Source organism: Crinia signifera, chromosome 3 (genome assembly GCF_055691185.1).
Source record: "Crinia signifera chromosome 3, ASM5569118v1, whole genome shotgun sequence".
Taxonomy (NCBI): Eukaryota; Metazoa; Chordata; class Amphibia; order Anura; family Myobatrachidae; genus Crinia; species Crinia signifera.
Window position 1 is genome coordinate 311,829,044 of NC_139219.1, and position 17,050 is coordinate 311,846,093.

The window sequence follows — 17,050 nt, forward strand, 5'->3', positions numbered from 1 at the left end:
ACCCCAGCCACTGCCACACAAACCACTGGTTGGGTGTGGCTCCTCTATTTGAATTTTGAATGGTTCTGCAGTCCCTTTTCTGCAACCATTGGCTGGGAGAGGTGGTACTAATTACCTGGGCCCAGGTCCGGTGGAGGAGCCCATTGGGACACACGTTACCTGGAAGCAGCAGCAGCTATTCTTTGGGCTGCAGTCAGTGGTGTAAGAACATCACTGCAGCGGAGGCTTGGTGGAGCTGCGGGGGCCCATGGTTTCTGCAGATTCCAATGGGTCAGGCTGTCTGTAGGGAATCTGCTGAAATTGTCCCTCCAAAAATGGCCGCCACCTTGGAGGATACAGATGCTAGAGGTCCTACTGGACAGATGGATAGATTCATTCATCGCTACTCAGTAGTAACAGATTCTGGGTAGCGATATAGGCCATATGAGCATGAAACCCCTGGCAACAAGCATGTAACTAACGAGCATTTAGGTAAATAAAATGATAATAAATGTAGGGTGGGGGGCTTAGATTTTTTATGGGGCGGGGCACATTTCTAGTTACGAGGTGCTTAAAGTACTTTTTTCTGTAATTTAATGTAAGCGTGCCCTGTCTGCTGCTGCCACTGCCCAAAACCGCTCCTAAATTCTTGAGACCATTGCAGCACATGCTCCTTGAGCGGTCGGCCAATCCCTCAACTGCTTAAAAATGAAGTTTGCAGCCATCTCTGTATCAGGCGCTTTGTGCTCCGTACCAGTTTCTCAAACAGGAAGTGCGATGTGCAAAGGAAAAACGCTTCCTCTACGATTACAGACTTATGGTTAATCTGTTTAGTAGGATTTCAAATGATTTAACAATTCCTAATAAGTGTAATAACAAAAACATTTTATTCATTTGTTTTTGTTTTCTATGCATTTTTTTAGCGTTTATTAATTTAGATAGGCATTCTTTAATCTGAAAACTAGCCTACATTTTCTGTGTTTATACATACATGGTATATAATTTTATGCATTGCTTTATTCGTTGCAAATGGCAATAGGACATCGCCACCTAGTGTCCAAATTATTTACCAAACTGCATGTTCTCAGTTGTTGTGGGTAAACAAATGATAAGTACTGTATTCTGTTAAAACCTTCAAATCTGTCTATACTGTACCCCCTTTTCTCCGTATTTTAAGTTCTAAAAATATTCTTGGAAATGTTCATTGGCGCATAAGAAACAAGAACCGACCTTTGACTATAAAAATGTCTGTTCTTTTGTGCCTCTCTTTGGATTACAGACTACACCGTCCAGTTACTATCTTCTCTTGCTCTTCATTGACCCTTTTGTTAAAATTGAATGTAATTGCCGTTGTAATATGAATTACATGAGATCCCTTCCTCTATGAATGGAAGTTAGTAAACCTGCTGTGCAGGTCTTGCTTTCAGAGGCCATTCAAATTCAAGTCCTTTGTAAGCGAAGAGATTCTTTGTTGCAGGACGAATAGAGGAGAGAAGCTGCTATCTCAGATAAAGTTTAACACTCTACGCGTTTTGTGTCCTCCTCTTGCAGCATTCCGCTGAATTGTTGGCCGTCGTCCGCCTCCCCTTCATCCATCCAAGTTATCTGCTCAATGTTGTTGACAATGAGGAGCTGATAAAGTCGTCAGAGGCCTGCCGGGATTTAGTCAATGAGGCAAAGAGATATCACATGCTTCCTCACGCCCGGCAAGAGATGCAGACGCCACGCACAAGGCCAAGATTATCAGCAGGTACTGAAGGTGGTCAAACCCATCATCCATTACCATTGTCCATGCTAGTGAGTTTTGGTGGCCTGCACTGTGTGTGTGTGTGGGGGGGGGCATACTCAGCTGCAGAAATATTGGTGCTGGCACGGCCAATGACAATCTGTAGAGAGGACTCCACTCACGTAGAGCCACAATATCAACCATGTACTGACCAGCGCAGTAGACAATGTGGGTAACTCTTCTGGCTGGTGGCCCAGCTGGTTGCTGTAATTTGCGGGGAACGAGACATAGGGATGTCACAATGTCATAATTACTCATTCTCATCCTTCGGCTGGGCCCACCACTTGGCTGTTCCGCCATTGATATCCAATAGCGGAACAACCAAATGGTGGGCCGAGCTGAAGGATGTACACTTTAAGAGTAGAACAATGTAGATGGAAGGGCTTAGGAAGCAAGGATGGGTTTGGTGCAGAGAGGACAGAGTCAACCTTCACAATACTTTCAAATGGTTTAGTGCTTGTGTCTTTCAGAGGATTGGGTAGTTGGTATCTGTTTAAAGATGGGGTACTTATTTCCTAGCACGGCGCCCATCTCGTTGATTGTATGCCTTAACTTTAAGGCACTTAAGGCATACAATCAACGCGATGGACCCGGATAATTGTGAAGCCCGCGAGGGGACGTGGATACCTGTGAAGGTATCCGCGTCCCCTCGTGGGGCTTGCTGCGCTCGCCACGCTTTGGGCTCGGTGGCTCGCTGTGCTCGCCACATTTTATAAAATCAACTCCACGCCAACGTGGATAGTAGGGGTATGAAAAGGTCGGAGGACGCGTACCGCCGCCCCTCGCGGGCTCGCTGCGCTCGCCACGCTTCGGGTTGGCATCAATAGTGGGGTGGCGTTAACAATGGGGGGGGGGCATTTAAAACATGAGGGGGGGTTTAGTATTAAAATGGGGGGTTTGGGGGCTTTTTACATTGAAATCAATGTAAAATCGGGTCTCAGGGACCATTTGACATTGATTCCAATGTAAAAATCAGGTCAATCGCATCGCATGCGATTTGGTTGGCACGCGATGCGATCGACGCGATTTTTCCGACCCGATGGATACAATCAAAATCTGTGGCGCCGTGCTAGGAAATAAGTACCAAAGATGGAAGAGGGCAATTCAAGGGTAGTTTTAAATAACAACACAAACACACATGTATTTAATTAAGTAGTCAGTTGGGTTTCTATGCTTCTTTCGTAGTGTTGAAATGAAGAAAATGGGTTTATATAATGAGTCAATTATTTTGTTACCTTGAATATGTAGAATAAAATTAGCTCGTAGAATACTTGACTTCCATCGCTCTATGATTCTATCTTAAGCCCCGTATTTTGCCTCTGGTTTGTAGGTGTAGCAGAAGTGATTGTCCTAGTTGGGGGTCGGCAAATGATTGGAATGAACCAGAGGACGTTGACCGCTGTCACCTGTCTGAACCCACAAATCAATAAATGGTACCCGCTGGCCAGCCTGCCCTTCTATGATCGGGAATTCTTCAGCGTTGTGAGTGCCGGGGACAACATCTACCTGTCAGGTAAAGACCAAGTCCTTCCCCAGCGGCTTTGTAGAGATTTAATTCTGTGGCATGTCTTATTATGTTTCCAAATCGATTTGAATCCATTCAAGTGATTTGCCCAAGACAGCAGTCAGATTCCATTATTGCAGAGCCTAAGGGTGACATTTAATAGGGAGTGATTTTCTGTTTTTGCCGATTTTTAGCGCAAAAACGGCCGAAATCGCACGTTTTTCACAAATCGCCAACTTAATGAGATGCGAATTGCGGCAAAAGTGCGATTTTTAAAAAGTGCGATATAGGACGATTTAGGACAAAATCGCAATTTGTAAAAAAACGGTAATTTCACTAAATCTCGCCCTTCATCTTTGCAGACCCCAAAATCTCTACTGGCTTTACAGTGTAGTCCACCATAACGTCAACCATTACATTTCTTGCGACTTTCCAATGCAGACATTTAAATTGACAAACTCCATTTTCCTTACTGCCTGAGGTGATCCAATTTTACATTTTCAACCCTGTAGCCGAAGAGCTGGGGACCCTCTCAGCTCTGGGCCCCACCGAAGCTGCACTCCCTGTACCATGGTAGGTGCACCCTTGTAAATAACACATGTAACTGTCAGAAGGAAGGTGGCCCCACTCAGCTCTGGGCCCCATAGCAGCTGCACTCCCTGCACCTATGGTAGCTACACCCCTGTATATAACACATGTAACTGTGAGAAGGAAAGTGGCCCCTCTCAGCCCTGGGCCCCATAGTAGCTGCACTCCCTGCGCCTATGGTAGCTACACCCTGTATATATCACATGTAACTGTGACAGGGAAGGTGGCCCCTTTTAGCTCTGAGCCCCATAGCAGCTGCACTCCCTGCACCTATGGTAGCTACACTCTGTATATAACACATGTAACTGTGACAGGGAAGGTGGCCCCTTTCACCTCTGGGCCCCATAGCATCTGCACTCCCTGCACCTATGGTAGCTACACCCCTGTATATAACACATGTAACTGTGACAGGGAAGGTGGCCCCTTTTAGCTCTGGGCCCCATAGCAACTGCACTCCCTGCACCTATGGTAGCTACACTCTGTATATAACACATGTAACTGTGACAGGGAAGGTGGCCCCTTTCACCTCTGGGACCCATAGCATCTGCACTCCCTGCACCTATGGTAGCTACACCCTGTATATATCACATGTAACTGTGACAGGGAAGGTGGCCCCTTTTAGCTCTGGGCCCCATAGCAGCTGCACTCCCTGCACCTATGGTAGCTACACCCTGTATATAACACATGTAACTGTGACAGGGAAGGTGGCCCCTTTTACCTCTGGGCCCCATAGCAGCTGCACTCCCTACCCCTATGGTAGCTACACCCTGTATATAACACATGTAACTGTGACAGGGAAGGTGGCCCCTCTAAGCTCTGGTCCCCAATAAAGCTGCACTCCCTGCACCTATGGTAGCTACACCCCTGTAAATAACACATGTAACTGTCAGAAGGAAGGTGGCCCCTCTCAGCTCTGAGCCCCATAGCAGCTGCACTCCCTGCACCTATGGTAGCTACACTCTGTATATAACACATGTAACTGTGACAGGGAAGGTGGCCCCTTTCACCTCTGGGCCCCATAGCATCTGCACTCCCTGCACCTATGGTAGCTACACCCCTGTATATAACACATGTAACTGTGACAGGGAAGGTGGCCCCTTTTAGCTCTGGGCCCCATAGCAACTGCACTCCCTGCACCTATGGTAGCTACACTCTGTATATAACACATGTAACTGTGACAGGGAAGGTGGCCCCTTTCACCTCTGGGACCCATAGCATCTGCACTCCCTGCACCTATGGTAGCTACACCCTGTATATATCACATGTAACTGTGACAGGGAAGGTGGCCCCTTTTAGCTCTGGGCCCCATAGCAGCTGCACTCCCTGCACCTATGGTAGCTACACCCTGTATATAACACATGTAACTGTGACAGGGAAGGTGGCCCCTTTTACCTCTGGGCCCCATAGCAGCTGCACTCCCTACCCCTATGGTAGCTACACCCTGTATATAACACATGTAACTGTGACAGGGAAGGTGGCCCCTCTAAGCTCTGGTCCCCACTAAAGCTGCACTCCCTGCACCTATGGTAGCTACACCCCTGTAAATAACACATGTAACTGTCAGAAGGAAGGTGGCCCCTCTCAGCTCTGGGCCCCATAGCAGCTGCACTCCCTGCACCTATGGCAGCTACACCCCTGTATATAACACATGTAACTGTGACAGGGAAGGTGGCCCCTCTCAGCTCTGGGCCCCATAGCAGCTGCACTCCTGCACCTATGGTAGCTACACCCCTGTATATAACACATGTAACTGTGACAGGAAAGGTGGCCTCTCTCAGCTCTGGGCCCATAGCAGCTGCACTCCCTGCACCTATGGTAGCTACACCCCTGTATATAACACATGTAACTGTGACAGGGAAGGTGGCCCCTCTCCGCTCTGGGCCCCATAGCAGCTGCACCCCCTGCACCTATGGTAGCTACACCCCTGTATATAACACATGTAACTGTGACAGGGAAGGTGGCCTCTCTCAGCTCTGGGCCCATAGCAGCTGCACTCCCTGCACCTATGGTAGCTACACCCTGTATATAACACATGTAACTGTGACAGGGAAGGTGGCCCCTCTCAGCTCTGGGCCACATAGAAGCTGCACCCCCTGCACCTATGGTAGCTACACCCTGTATATAACACATGTAACTGTGACAGGGAAGGTGGCCCCTCTCAGCTCTGGTCCCCATAGCAGCTGCACTCCCTGCACCTATGGTAATTAAACCCTTGTGTAGACAGTCGATGGGGCAAAGCAGTACAGTTATTGCTGCCCAATCACATTATTTCTCAGAGACCACCGGGGTGGGCTCGTATCGGCGCCCCTGTCCACCAATGCTACATCCTGGCTAATGACTACTCCTTATCTCTGCACGTTGGGGAGATAAGGATCTACAAGGGTCTTTATTTTATGGGAGGAGAGGGACACAGATAATGAATGTACCCCACATTATGTCATTGTGTTTATGGTGACCTAAATCCTACGCTGCATGGTTTGGTGACTAAACCTCATAGGCCAAGAAAACAAGACGTCTAGTTTGTCTTGTGTGAGATAAATCCCAGCCCCTGATGAACAAGCTTTTTAAATCTTAATTTTTTCCCAATGTAGGTCAACGGGGACCAGGGTGCAGATGGCATTAAATTGAGTCTAGTTTTAAACTCCGTGGCCAGGCAGGGGATACAGTCATTACATTGCATTATTTATCCTCTGATCTGTCAGCTTCCCGGAGTTTATCTGTTCTCATTTCTCTGCCGATTGGTCAGCTGGCCGCCGCACATAGTTGCCAAGCACGAAATAGGCACTCTGGATGGCAGGCAGGCAGGCTTTTTTCGGGACGGGTTTGTGTTTATTTGTCTGCAGGCTAATTAAATTGTATCGCTCTGGCTTCCTTAATGAGGAGCTGCCCACACCAATTCTAAGCAGCTCAGACAAGAAGGAAGCATTTGTAAACTAAGAAATGGTAATCAGCACCACAGGACCCAACGCTAGCGAGAGGAAGCTGGAGGCAGACGTAGCCTCAGTGGTACCGTGTCTGAGGCATTCATGGCTTGCTGCAGGCTGGCAGCACTCTGGGATCTCGCTTCAGATTTTCTGTAGAAGTACATTTTCCCCGGCACTGAATTCTGAGATGCAGTAACACAGCGTAACCCTTTCCTCTGCTAGGACGGAGGATTCTTATATCTTATCATACAGGCACTGTAATAACATGCAGGCGATAAAGGATCACGTCCATTGTTGCCACTGTTCACAGGCAAACAATAATCCTCCATACATTTATGAACCATGGGCACAAGGCACGACCTCAGCGTATTTGGGGGGTCTATTTACCAAGCCTCGGAGAGAGTTAAAATGTAAAAAAATCATGTATCAGCCAATCAGCCCCCAACTGTCACTTTTCAATCACAGGCAGATTTTTTTTTAAAGACTGGGTGATAAAGTGGAAGATGATGATGCAGCAGTCTATCGGCTCCTACAGTAACGGTCAATTTTTGGCTGGGTTTCAAAAAAATGACAATTAGGAGCTAACAGGATTATTAAATCAGCCCCACGGTCTGTAACATGGCCTTTAGGAGCTGATTGGCTGGTTCTTTATCTCTCTATGGCTTAGTCAATGGGCCCTTTTGTAATTTATATTCAAAGGTGGCTTATTAAATGCAGAGGGTGGTCATGTCTCCCTTTACCATCTGTAAAGCTGGGAGTACACTGTCATGTGTATTCCCATAGTGTACCATAGCTGTGTTCCTCTCCTGGGGTGGAGACATTTACCCATTCCCAGTGTCAGACTGGGGTATGAAGGGCCCACCAGGGAATGCAGTAGTAGGGGCCCAAGGCAGTGGCATAACCCCCCCGCGCATTATGCCTGTACCTGGCCTGCCGCATCTGTCTGCGGTCACGGTCCCTTCTCTCCCGGCGCCGGCTCCTGCTGCTATAAGGAAAAGTGACACTTAGAAAATGGATGCCCCCATACTGCAGACAGTTTTTTAGGATGCTAGAGGAGGCCGCTAGTGGTCGACATGAAAAAACGGTCGACCCGATTTAAAGGTCGACAGGCAATAGGTTGACATGAAAAAAAGGTTGACATGCATTTTTTGTAAAATTTTCAGCCGACATGTGCTGACAGGCGGTATTTCATGCCCTACCATCCACTAGGGCGTGGAGGGAGAATTAAATAGTGCCTGAGCCCAAAGCCTGGCGAGCGCAGCGGTACACTTACAGATCTATGTCGACCTAGACACCCTAAAAACATTAAAAACTCATGTCAACCTTTTGGCCATGTCGACCATTAGTGGTCGACCATACGACTGTCTATGATGAGTCACTCTATAATACATACCATAACTGTCAAAACAAGCACTCTGGGCTCTGCAGGCCAATAGGTTGGTGCACTACTTACTTGTTTCTCATTGAGGAAGTTTGATCATGTGACCATGCATCCCCCCCAACCACTTGCTATTTCCATCACCTGTGCTGCAACATTGCCAGGTATAATGGACAAGTTACGCAATACAATCCTGCCTTATAGAGTTGGACTTTTCATCAATCTGGAGTTTTTATCTCAGTATTTAGCTTTGAATTAAGGCACAATGTCGGAATATGTACTTCCACCCACTGTTGGCCTCCTTTTCTGTTATTATAATTAGATGGATTTCCTAGAAAGCCACTGCCTAATGATACCAAACTGTGTTCTAAGACTAAAATAGCTAAAAATAATGTGTATGTTTAGATTTTCCATTCTTGTTATTTCCTTGTAAAGCATCTTCAAACAGAAGTCTTTCGAAGTATTTTCCTTTTATTTGTTAGGACCGTGAGTTGCTGTTTTCTCTTGCACGGAAGAGTTACTGGGGACTGTAATGCTGTCCACAAACAGCAACAGAATGGCCCCATCTAGCGGTCAGATTAGGGTATAACAGTGGCATGCATTGGTCTATTTTATATATATTTTATTTTATTAGCATTTTAATTATATAGTGCAGCAAATTCCGTTTAGCTTCACAATTGGGAACAGTGATAAAACAAACTGAGTAGTGACAGACAGTCATAGAGGTAGGAGGGCCCTGCTCGCTAGCTTACAATCTATCAATTAAATGTGACTTATTCCCACCAGTTCCCACAAGCCCTAACATTTCTACATTTTGGTTCTGATTCTGGTTGACTGTAAGCTGAGAGTCCCAGAGAGCCTGCCCCCCCCCCCCCCCTGAAAATACACCCCCCCTCCCCCATGTGACCGTATCCCCTCACAAGCATTTAAGGGGATGTGTTACGAAGACCCTTCCCTTGCATGTGCCCACTGCAGGAGAAATCATTCGCAAATATAAGTCACTGGAGACTGACATTTATTTGTGGGCAACGGGGCGAAGACGGGAAGTGGTTGACGTCATGTGACCGGAATTGATCCCTTTATGTTTCTCATGGTTGATATAACCCAATCCAGATATTTCACCCCAGTGTTCAAAACTCTCTGGGTAAATCCTGGGACGTTACCCTCGTAAGTGGCTACACAAGGAAAAGTCCTAAGGAGGAGGAAATGAGTGAAGAGTTTATGTAGCAACGATCTTGGCAAGGACAAAAACATCTTTGTAATAAAAGATGCTTAAACCTAGATAACGCAACTTAGAGGACAGATAACATAGAGGCGCCTGCAGAAAGGTTGCATGAGCACAGGCTTCGCTGGTTGTTCTTTTCCGTTCTTGACCACAAGTGCAATCGGATTGCTTTTTTTGAAAAAGGAAACTTTTTTTTAATTATTTTTTTTTTTTTTTTACAGCTCAATAACAAGAAACCGCTCAACCTGGGATACAAGTTGGCCATTTAACTCTTTGAGTGCCGGCGTTGCTGCAAGAGATGTGCAAAATATGCGCTAGAAACGCCAGGGTCGTAGTCAAAGGAATACGAAATCACTTTAGCTATTGCCTGCAAATAATCTGAAGTCAATCAATTGAAGTTTAGTTAAATATTGCGCCCCAAAGAAAACAGTCGCTGTGAGCCAGGCTGGCATTATTGGCAGATATTTTGTACATCTATCACAGCAACGTTGGCACTGAAAGGGTTAAAGAGCGACATTCACAAATATAGATGCAATCCTGTATGGAACAGAAAAGAAAATAATACAGGACTGAACAGGGGGGAGGGGAGGTTTTCCTCATGTGCATAGCGGACTTCCAGCGTGCAAACGTGGTGATGGAATCATGAAAATTAGTGATGGGGGAGGGGGGGGGGGGGTTTGAATGATTAGTAGACTGCTTTGGAAACCATAACACCTGCCATTATGGTACTTTCTCACTGTTCCACTTTTTTATATTTTAGGGGGCATGGAAGCTGGGGTCACCCTTGCGGATGTCTGGTGCTACATGTCCTTACTTGATAACTGGAATCTGGTCTCCAGGATGATCGTTCCGAGGTGTCGGCACAATAGCCTGGTGTATGATGGCAAAATCTACACAATTGGTGGCCTTGGTGTAGCTGGCAATGTCGACCATGTGGAACGGTAAGTCCTGCACATGTAGTGTGGCAGAAACTCTCAGAGGGGAATATTTTTAGGCACACATTATAGCTGTTTATTAACTACTGCAGTCTACAATATGGACCACCCAAACGTTAGTAGGACTTTTGGCTTGACTCTCCATGACCTCTCTTTCAGTACAGAATCTAACAATACATGATGAGCAGTTTCTTTTCACTTGGATTTGAATATGATATAGTCATTTCTTGGCATATAGCAGCCTCCAGTTCATAAATGGTTCTTGGTGGGTATTTGTAGGCCTCAGCTTTCAGATGGCCCCATTGGCTGTGTAGAGGCATCTCATGAAGCTGATGTTCTTCTAGTATCAGTTGACTTTACTAGTCCCCAACACATGCATAGAATAGTAGGTCCTCGGTAGAGGGGGTCCTCTGTAGCGGATAACACAGCTTAATCATCCCTCCCTGTTCACATAGGATACTCTTGTGGAAGTTTCACCACTGTCCAGTGACCATATGGCAGCCATGTCTGGTGTTATGGAAAGACAGCATTGACTAGGACACAAGAATGACCACAATTGTTTCTTATCGACAACTGCCTGCAAAGAAAAACGTAATTCTCCTATTTAGTTGATGCACCAAGCATTTAAGGAAGGGGTATCCAAACTGGTCCTCGAGATCTACTAACGGTCCATGTTTTCCAGACCACCTAGCTGGTGCACAGCTGTAGTCAATACTAACTGTCACACTCCCCAAATCACCTAGCTGGTGCACAGCTGTAGTCTTTACTAACTCTCCCAGAACACACTAGCTGGTGCACAGCTGTAGTCATTACTAACTGTCACATTCCCCAGATCACCTAGCTGGTGCACAGCTGAAGTCATTACTAACTGTCACAATCCCCAGATCACCTAGCTCAGGGGTGGCCAAACCGGTCCTCGAGATCTACCAACGGTCCACGTTTTCCAGGTTACCTAGCTGGTGCACAGCTGCAGTCATTACTAACTGTCACATTTTCAAACCTGCTGCATTCATTCCTGCTATAGATCCACAGGTTGCCTGGAAAACATGCACCGTTGGTAGATCTTGAGGACAGGTTTGGCCATCCCTGACCTAGCTGGTGCACAGCTGTAGTCATTACTAACTGTCAGATTCCCCACACCACCTAGCCGATGCACAGCTGTAGTCATTACTAACTGTCACATTCCCAAGACCACCTAGCCAGCGCACAACTGTATTCATTGCTGTCACATTCCACAGATCACCTAGCTGGTGCACAGCTGTAGTCATTACTAACTGTCACATTCCCCAGACCACCTAGCTGGTGCACAGGTGCAGTCATTACTAACTGTCACATTCCCTAGATCACCTAGCTGGTGCACAGCTGTAGTCATTACTAACTGTCACATTCCCCAGATCACCTAGCTGGTGCACAGCTGTAGTCATTACTAACTGTCACATTCCCCAGATCACCTAGCTGGTCCATAGCTGTAGTCATTACTAACTGTCACATTTTCAAACCTGCTGCATTCATTCCTACTATAGATCCACAGGATGCCTGAGACACATGAACTGTTGGTAGAGCTTGGGGACAGGTTTGGCCACCCCTGATACCGGGGCATATAATGTAGCTTTATATCAATGGAAAAGGAATGGAAGTTCTGTAGGAAACAAATGTGTGTGGCAGCGTTTGGCCTTGACGCATCTAGAGCCATTTTGACAAATGAGCACTACAGGCAGAATGTTGTTGTATATGATTTTGAAAAGTCCCTTCCATTGCCCCTGTGGCAGCTGATAATTAATAGATGGTTTCGTTTGACACAGTTAGGATATCCATTCGCTCCAGCCGCAGTATTTTATTTCTGGAGAGCCAGCAAGTGTAGATGTTCCATCTGTGCAGTTATAAACATTTTAATTAGTTAATATCAAAACTTTGGGTTACTGTGTGAATTTGTTCTTATGATCTCCCACTGCATCCTCAAGGCCCCGTAAGAGCCTGCAAAGGAGTTAAAGTCTGTCCAATTAGGGCGTTTTTTACATAATATCCCACCGAGCCCCGGTTTCTATATCTTTGCATTACTCTACGGGGACACTGTAAACCTTTCTGATGGGATTTGCAAGGCTTGAAGTTATAATTAATCTGCAGTTATCTGTGCGGAGATTTATGAGCGGAGACAGCAGAGGAAAACACAGACTAATATTATACATCCCATCTGGTTTATTCTTTGAGATCAAATATTTTTACAGAGAAAAAAAAAGGCGGGGGTAATTGGATTTTCTAATCTGACTTTTTGATGTGCCCATGGCCATAAAATTGACATTCTGAACAAAATTATGCCACAAGGCAATTAGTGGAGGAAATTCGCACATAACCTACGTACTCGTTAAAGTTTCTTTTTTTTTTTTTCTTTTTTTTTTTACGATTGTGAAGTGGTTGCTAAAACTCCTAATGCTATAAAGTCCAATGGGGCTGCAAAGATTAATGGTGACCATGATATAGGTGTTTTATGAATGGAGTAGTTCTGTAGGCATCAGGGACAGAGCCTGATAAAGATTCCTATGGGAGACAATGGAGTAATCTGCCACTGGGCTCCTGCTCCCAAGGGGGCACCTCTCCTTCCTTGTTAGTTTGAATCAGTTCATTAAAAGCCGTCGATATCGCTTCTGTGGCTGACTCCCCCACCTAAGATCATTTTTCCAAGTGTCACACCCTGTGTAAATGGGTATCTGTATCCTCTCTGGGAGAAGGCCATAGAGGAGATGCTGCTGGAGGCTTCGGGGGAGGGGCACCCACAAAGCTTCGATTCCATGGGTATTGTGGGGCTAATGCCATCATTTGTGTCACTTAGCCACGACCCCTCTGCCCAGTTCCAAAATCTCATTGACTCTTTCCGAATCCTGCCTGCTTCATTAGGAAGAGGGTGGGATGTAGGACATTTGCTTACTCTGCCAGCAGTGAAGGGGACAACTCGACAAATCAGAAGTCTCCCGCAACTTCTGGAAGTGTAGGCAAGTATGGACTAGTCTGGGCCTTCATTGTTGGCTGTCCGCTAGTGGGTGATCCAACACTGACCACATGCGAAGGACAAAAAAGGACATATATTAGATACAGATAAAGTGCTAGCTTGTCTGATGGCATCACAAGTAAAGTACTGTAGATGGCACGTAAGCACTCACACCCTGCAGTAATGGCAGATATGATGGGATATCGTGAAAGTTTGACCGGAAAACAAGTTTTTAAATCAATTAAAAAAAATTATATTGGTCTTCATTGATATGAGATAAATTTCTTGTCTTAGATTCCGGGTAATATAAGCATCATAATGCTATATACAGGCAGGACTTACATTATATATGAGGGGCCCTATATTTTGATAATTACTGTAGGCCTGTTTGCAGTGTGAATAATCATTTTAAATATGATTATCCCAAATATGTATCAAAACATTCTACTGGGATTTCGATATGACAGGGAGCTCCGAAAGTTCCTCTGCAGTGAAGGCGATCTCCTCTCCAGCTGTGGGAGGCCAGTAAGGGACAGCGTTATAGCTGTGTACACACGGTGCAATATCGCTGGCAATATGGCCACTGAGCAACCATATTGCCAGCGATTTATTTGTGCTGCAGTGATAAATTGCCGGGTGCACGCTCTTGTGTTCAGCCTCTGAATGGTCGCTGGTCGCAGGAGCAAGGTCCTGCAGCTCCCCCACCTGTTCATCAGCGACCATCTCTGGTCCCTGATGAAAATGGGATACTGAGCAATATATTGCACCGTGTGTACACAGCTTAACCGCTATGTGTATAAAATAAAGTCCCTGGTAAAATTTCTGTCTGTCTGTCTGTCCAATCGGGTTAATCTGGAGAATCACTGTATGGATTTTGATGCAATTTTCACCATTTTACAGAGCATTTGTAGTGTTTATTCTAGCACCGGCCATATTTAAAAACCTGTGCAGTTCCTCTTCCCTGCCTGGGGTGTCGCTGTCTGCAGTAGGGCTTCTAGCACAGTGTGGTCTGTATGTCACCACTGATATGCAAGCCAGACCTGTGCTAGAAGCACCACAGGAGACAGCAACACCCCAGGCAGGAAAGAGGAACTGCATGGGTGAAACAAGTAAACAAAAATGGCTGTCCGAGAGCGGGGACAACTGAAGGCGCATGCGTGGCTGGGTGGTTGAGCGTATTTATGGGGCTCGCCCACAGTAAATGTGTCTATTTTGAAGTCAACACATCTATTTTGAGGAGCTCTTTCATTCAAATGTAGTTTTTGTATTATCATTATGCCGAGGCTGAAAGCAAATATAGGTTGATATACAGGTCATTTCAAAATTGCGAAGCTGGGACGGGCCGTTGTTTTATTTCATATAAATAAACGGTTTAAAAATAATTATATTCTCCCCGTGCTCTCCGCTAAATTCATCCTGCTTACCCATCCTGATCTCCCTCACCTGGACCTGGCCGCCAGTAGTTCGTGTGGGAAGCCTCCCAGAACATCCCTGTTGCCTCGGACACGGGACAGAGCCTCCCGCTGCAGGGATATTTAGTCCGCTGTGCCGCAGCTCCGGAGTGAAGGGCAGACGCCGGAGCCATTTTGCTGCTGCTGCCGCCTCAAAAAGACGTGGTCCGCCGGAGCTCCCGACTTCCTGATCCCTGCCCGGTCCATCTGGCACTCCACAGCACTGACGGGGGTCCACGCTCCTGCATACCAGCGATTTGGTGCCTAGATACCGCACAGTCGGGTCGCTTGCCGCCGGGGGAGGGGAGAGGCGGCAGCCATCTTGGAGTGTGAAGTACTGCCTCAGCCGGTGCCATTCCCCGCTCCTAGTGTGGGAATTATACAGAGTGCTGAAATTGTGTGAGGTGGCCTGCATTACAATCCTTTGCCCTACTGATTCTTCACTGCTCTATATAGCCTGTGGTTGCTCTCCTAATTTGTGTAATAGAGGAGGTCTGGACACTATCCTGTTTGCACTCCGGTGGTGTGCTAGCCACCACCATCTTGCCACGTTTCATGATGTCTGGCCCCTTACAAAGTATCCTTCAGGCCATCAACGCTTCCACTCAGAGGCTCCTCAATAAATTTGGTGACATCACGGTTGCGCCTTTGAGCACTGATCCAGTGGTCTGCATATCACCTGCAACAGATCCACATCTGGATCCACCTGGTCAGAGTGGGGTGGCTCCTGCAGCCGATGCTGGTCTTTTGATTCCTGATACTAAGGGATATTTAAAGTTCCACTATGCAGCTGAACCAATCGATATGAAACTTCTACATCCTGTGTCCATGCCCTATGTGCGGCCTGAGTCTCCGAATCTCCTCGATATACACTGCCAGAAGGAGAAGTATTTTGTAAATCCTGATACCGATATCGTTACGCCTTTTGTTTCATCCTATCATAATGGAATGTCGCCTATTATCCCTGATGATGCTCTGCTTCCCATTGGATGGCCCCGTCCAGACATTCGTTATGTGACTCGTTCAGAACATTTTATTCTCCAGGAGTCCATTTCTGTATGTCTCCAAAGCCTATACACTTCTCCTCAGTTTCACAGCATGTTTCTGGACTTAATGTCACAAAATTCCCGCTTTCCATGTGTATTTCCTTGGGCGCACGAGAAAGGAACTACTATTTGTATTGCTCTGCTATTACTAACTGACACCCTGCTTCCGTCCTCTCAGGATGGGGAGCCTTGGCCAGATGGATGTCCTCCTACATATAGCTGAGGCCTACCTCCACAATATTTGGTTCCTGATATGTTCCTCTAATACTAGTATAGTTGTTGTCCATTTTATGTGCAGATATGTTTGTGCAGTTTATTATACTAGTCATTGGAATAGTTTAGTTGCAATAACTGCCACATTCATTTGTTTTCTTTTTCCTTTATTTCCTTTTGCAGCGGGAGTGTTAATTCTATGCATGTTACGGGTTAACTATATACTCCTCTCAATTGTTATGTGATTCTTTATTTTTCTGTTGCCCCATCCAGTCCATACTTCAGTAATCCTTTTACTGGGTGGGTGGGTGGGATGAAGGGGTTGCCTAGTTTGGTATAGCTTAGCTATGTTATTGGTGCGCCCATCCTGATGGATGTGCGGGTATCAGTCTAGCTGGGGACCACAGGTTGCTGCCTTCAATACAGGGGAGGGAGGGTCTAATTAGGTATAGGTAGTAGAGTAGGGGTTAGATGGTTATGGGCTCCAGGTATAAGTCAGTTGGGGGCAGGTTATACAGGGTGGGGGGTTTTGAGGTAGGGTTGTGTTTGGAATTATTGTATTTATTTTTATTTTGGGTAGTTGGGCATGAAGTATATACTTTTTACCCTAGATTAATATGGTCACTGCAAGATATATTGAGCGATCCCTACTAAACAAGACGATGCTACTTACTATATCCCAGTATTCAGTTACTGTGTCAATATACAATATATAATATTTTTTTTTTGCTTGGTTGTGCCCGAATGGCGCCTTCGGTGCATGTACTATTACGTCGATATTCTGAGATAATATGGATACCTGTGATATGTAAACCTTGTTCCCTATATAAGGTCGTATATATGTAATTATATATTTATGCTATATTCCTTAATGTCTATATTGCAATTTTGCTTTGATGCCCTAATTACCCCCATCTATGTTTGGGGTGTTTTTTTTTTTGTTTTTTTTTTGTTTACGTTCTATAAAAATCCAATAAAAATGATTGAATTTAAAAAAAAAAAAAAAAAAATTATATTGTCATATTTATAATACACCCT

General features: G+C 45.8%; 1 protein-coding gene across 2 annotated transcripts in view; it reads left to right on the forward strand.

The window, feature by feature from the left end:
* The window catches only part of KLHL29 (kelch like family member 29), a 633,192-nt gene that overhangs the window by 544,025 nt on the left and 72,117 nt on the right, over window positions 1-17,050 (forward strand). For both annotated transcript variants that reach the window (XM_083178618.1, XM_083178619.1), the window contains exons 10-12: window positions 1,531-1,729; window positions 3,096-3,278; window positions 10,145-10,325. In XM_083178618.1, coding sequence (XP_083034744.1) covers window positions 1,531-1,729; window positions 3,096-3,278; window positions 10,145-10,325 — 563 coding nt within the window. The remainder of the gene's footprint in view (window positions 1-1,530; window positions 1,730-3,095; window positions 3,279-10,144; window positions 10,326-17,050) is intronic.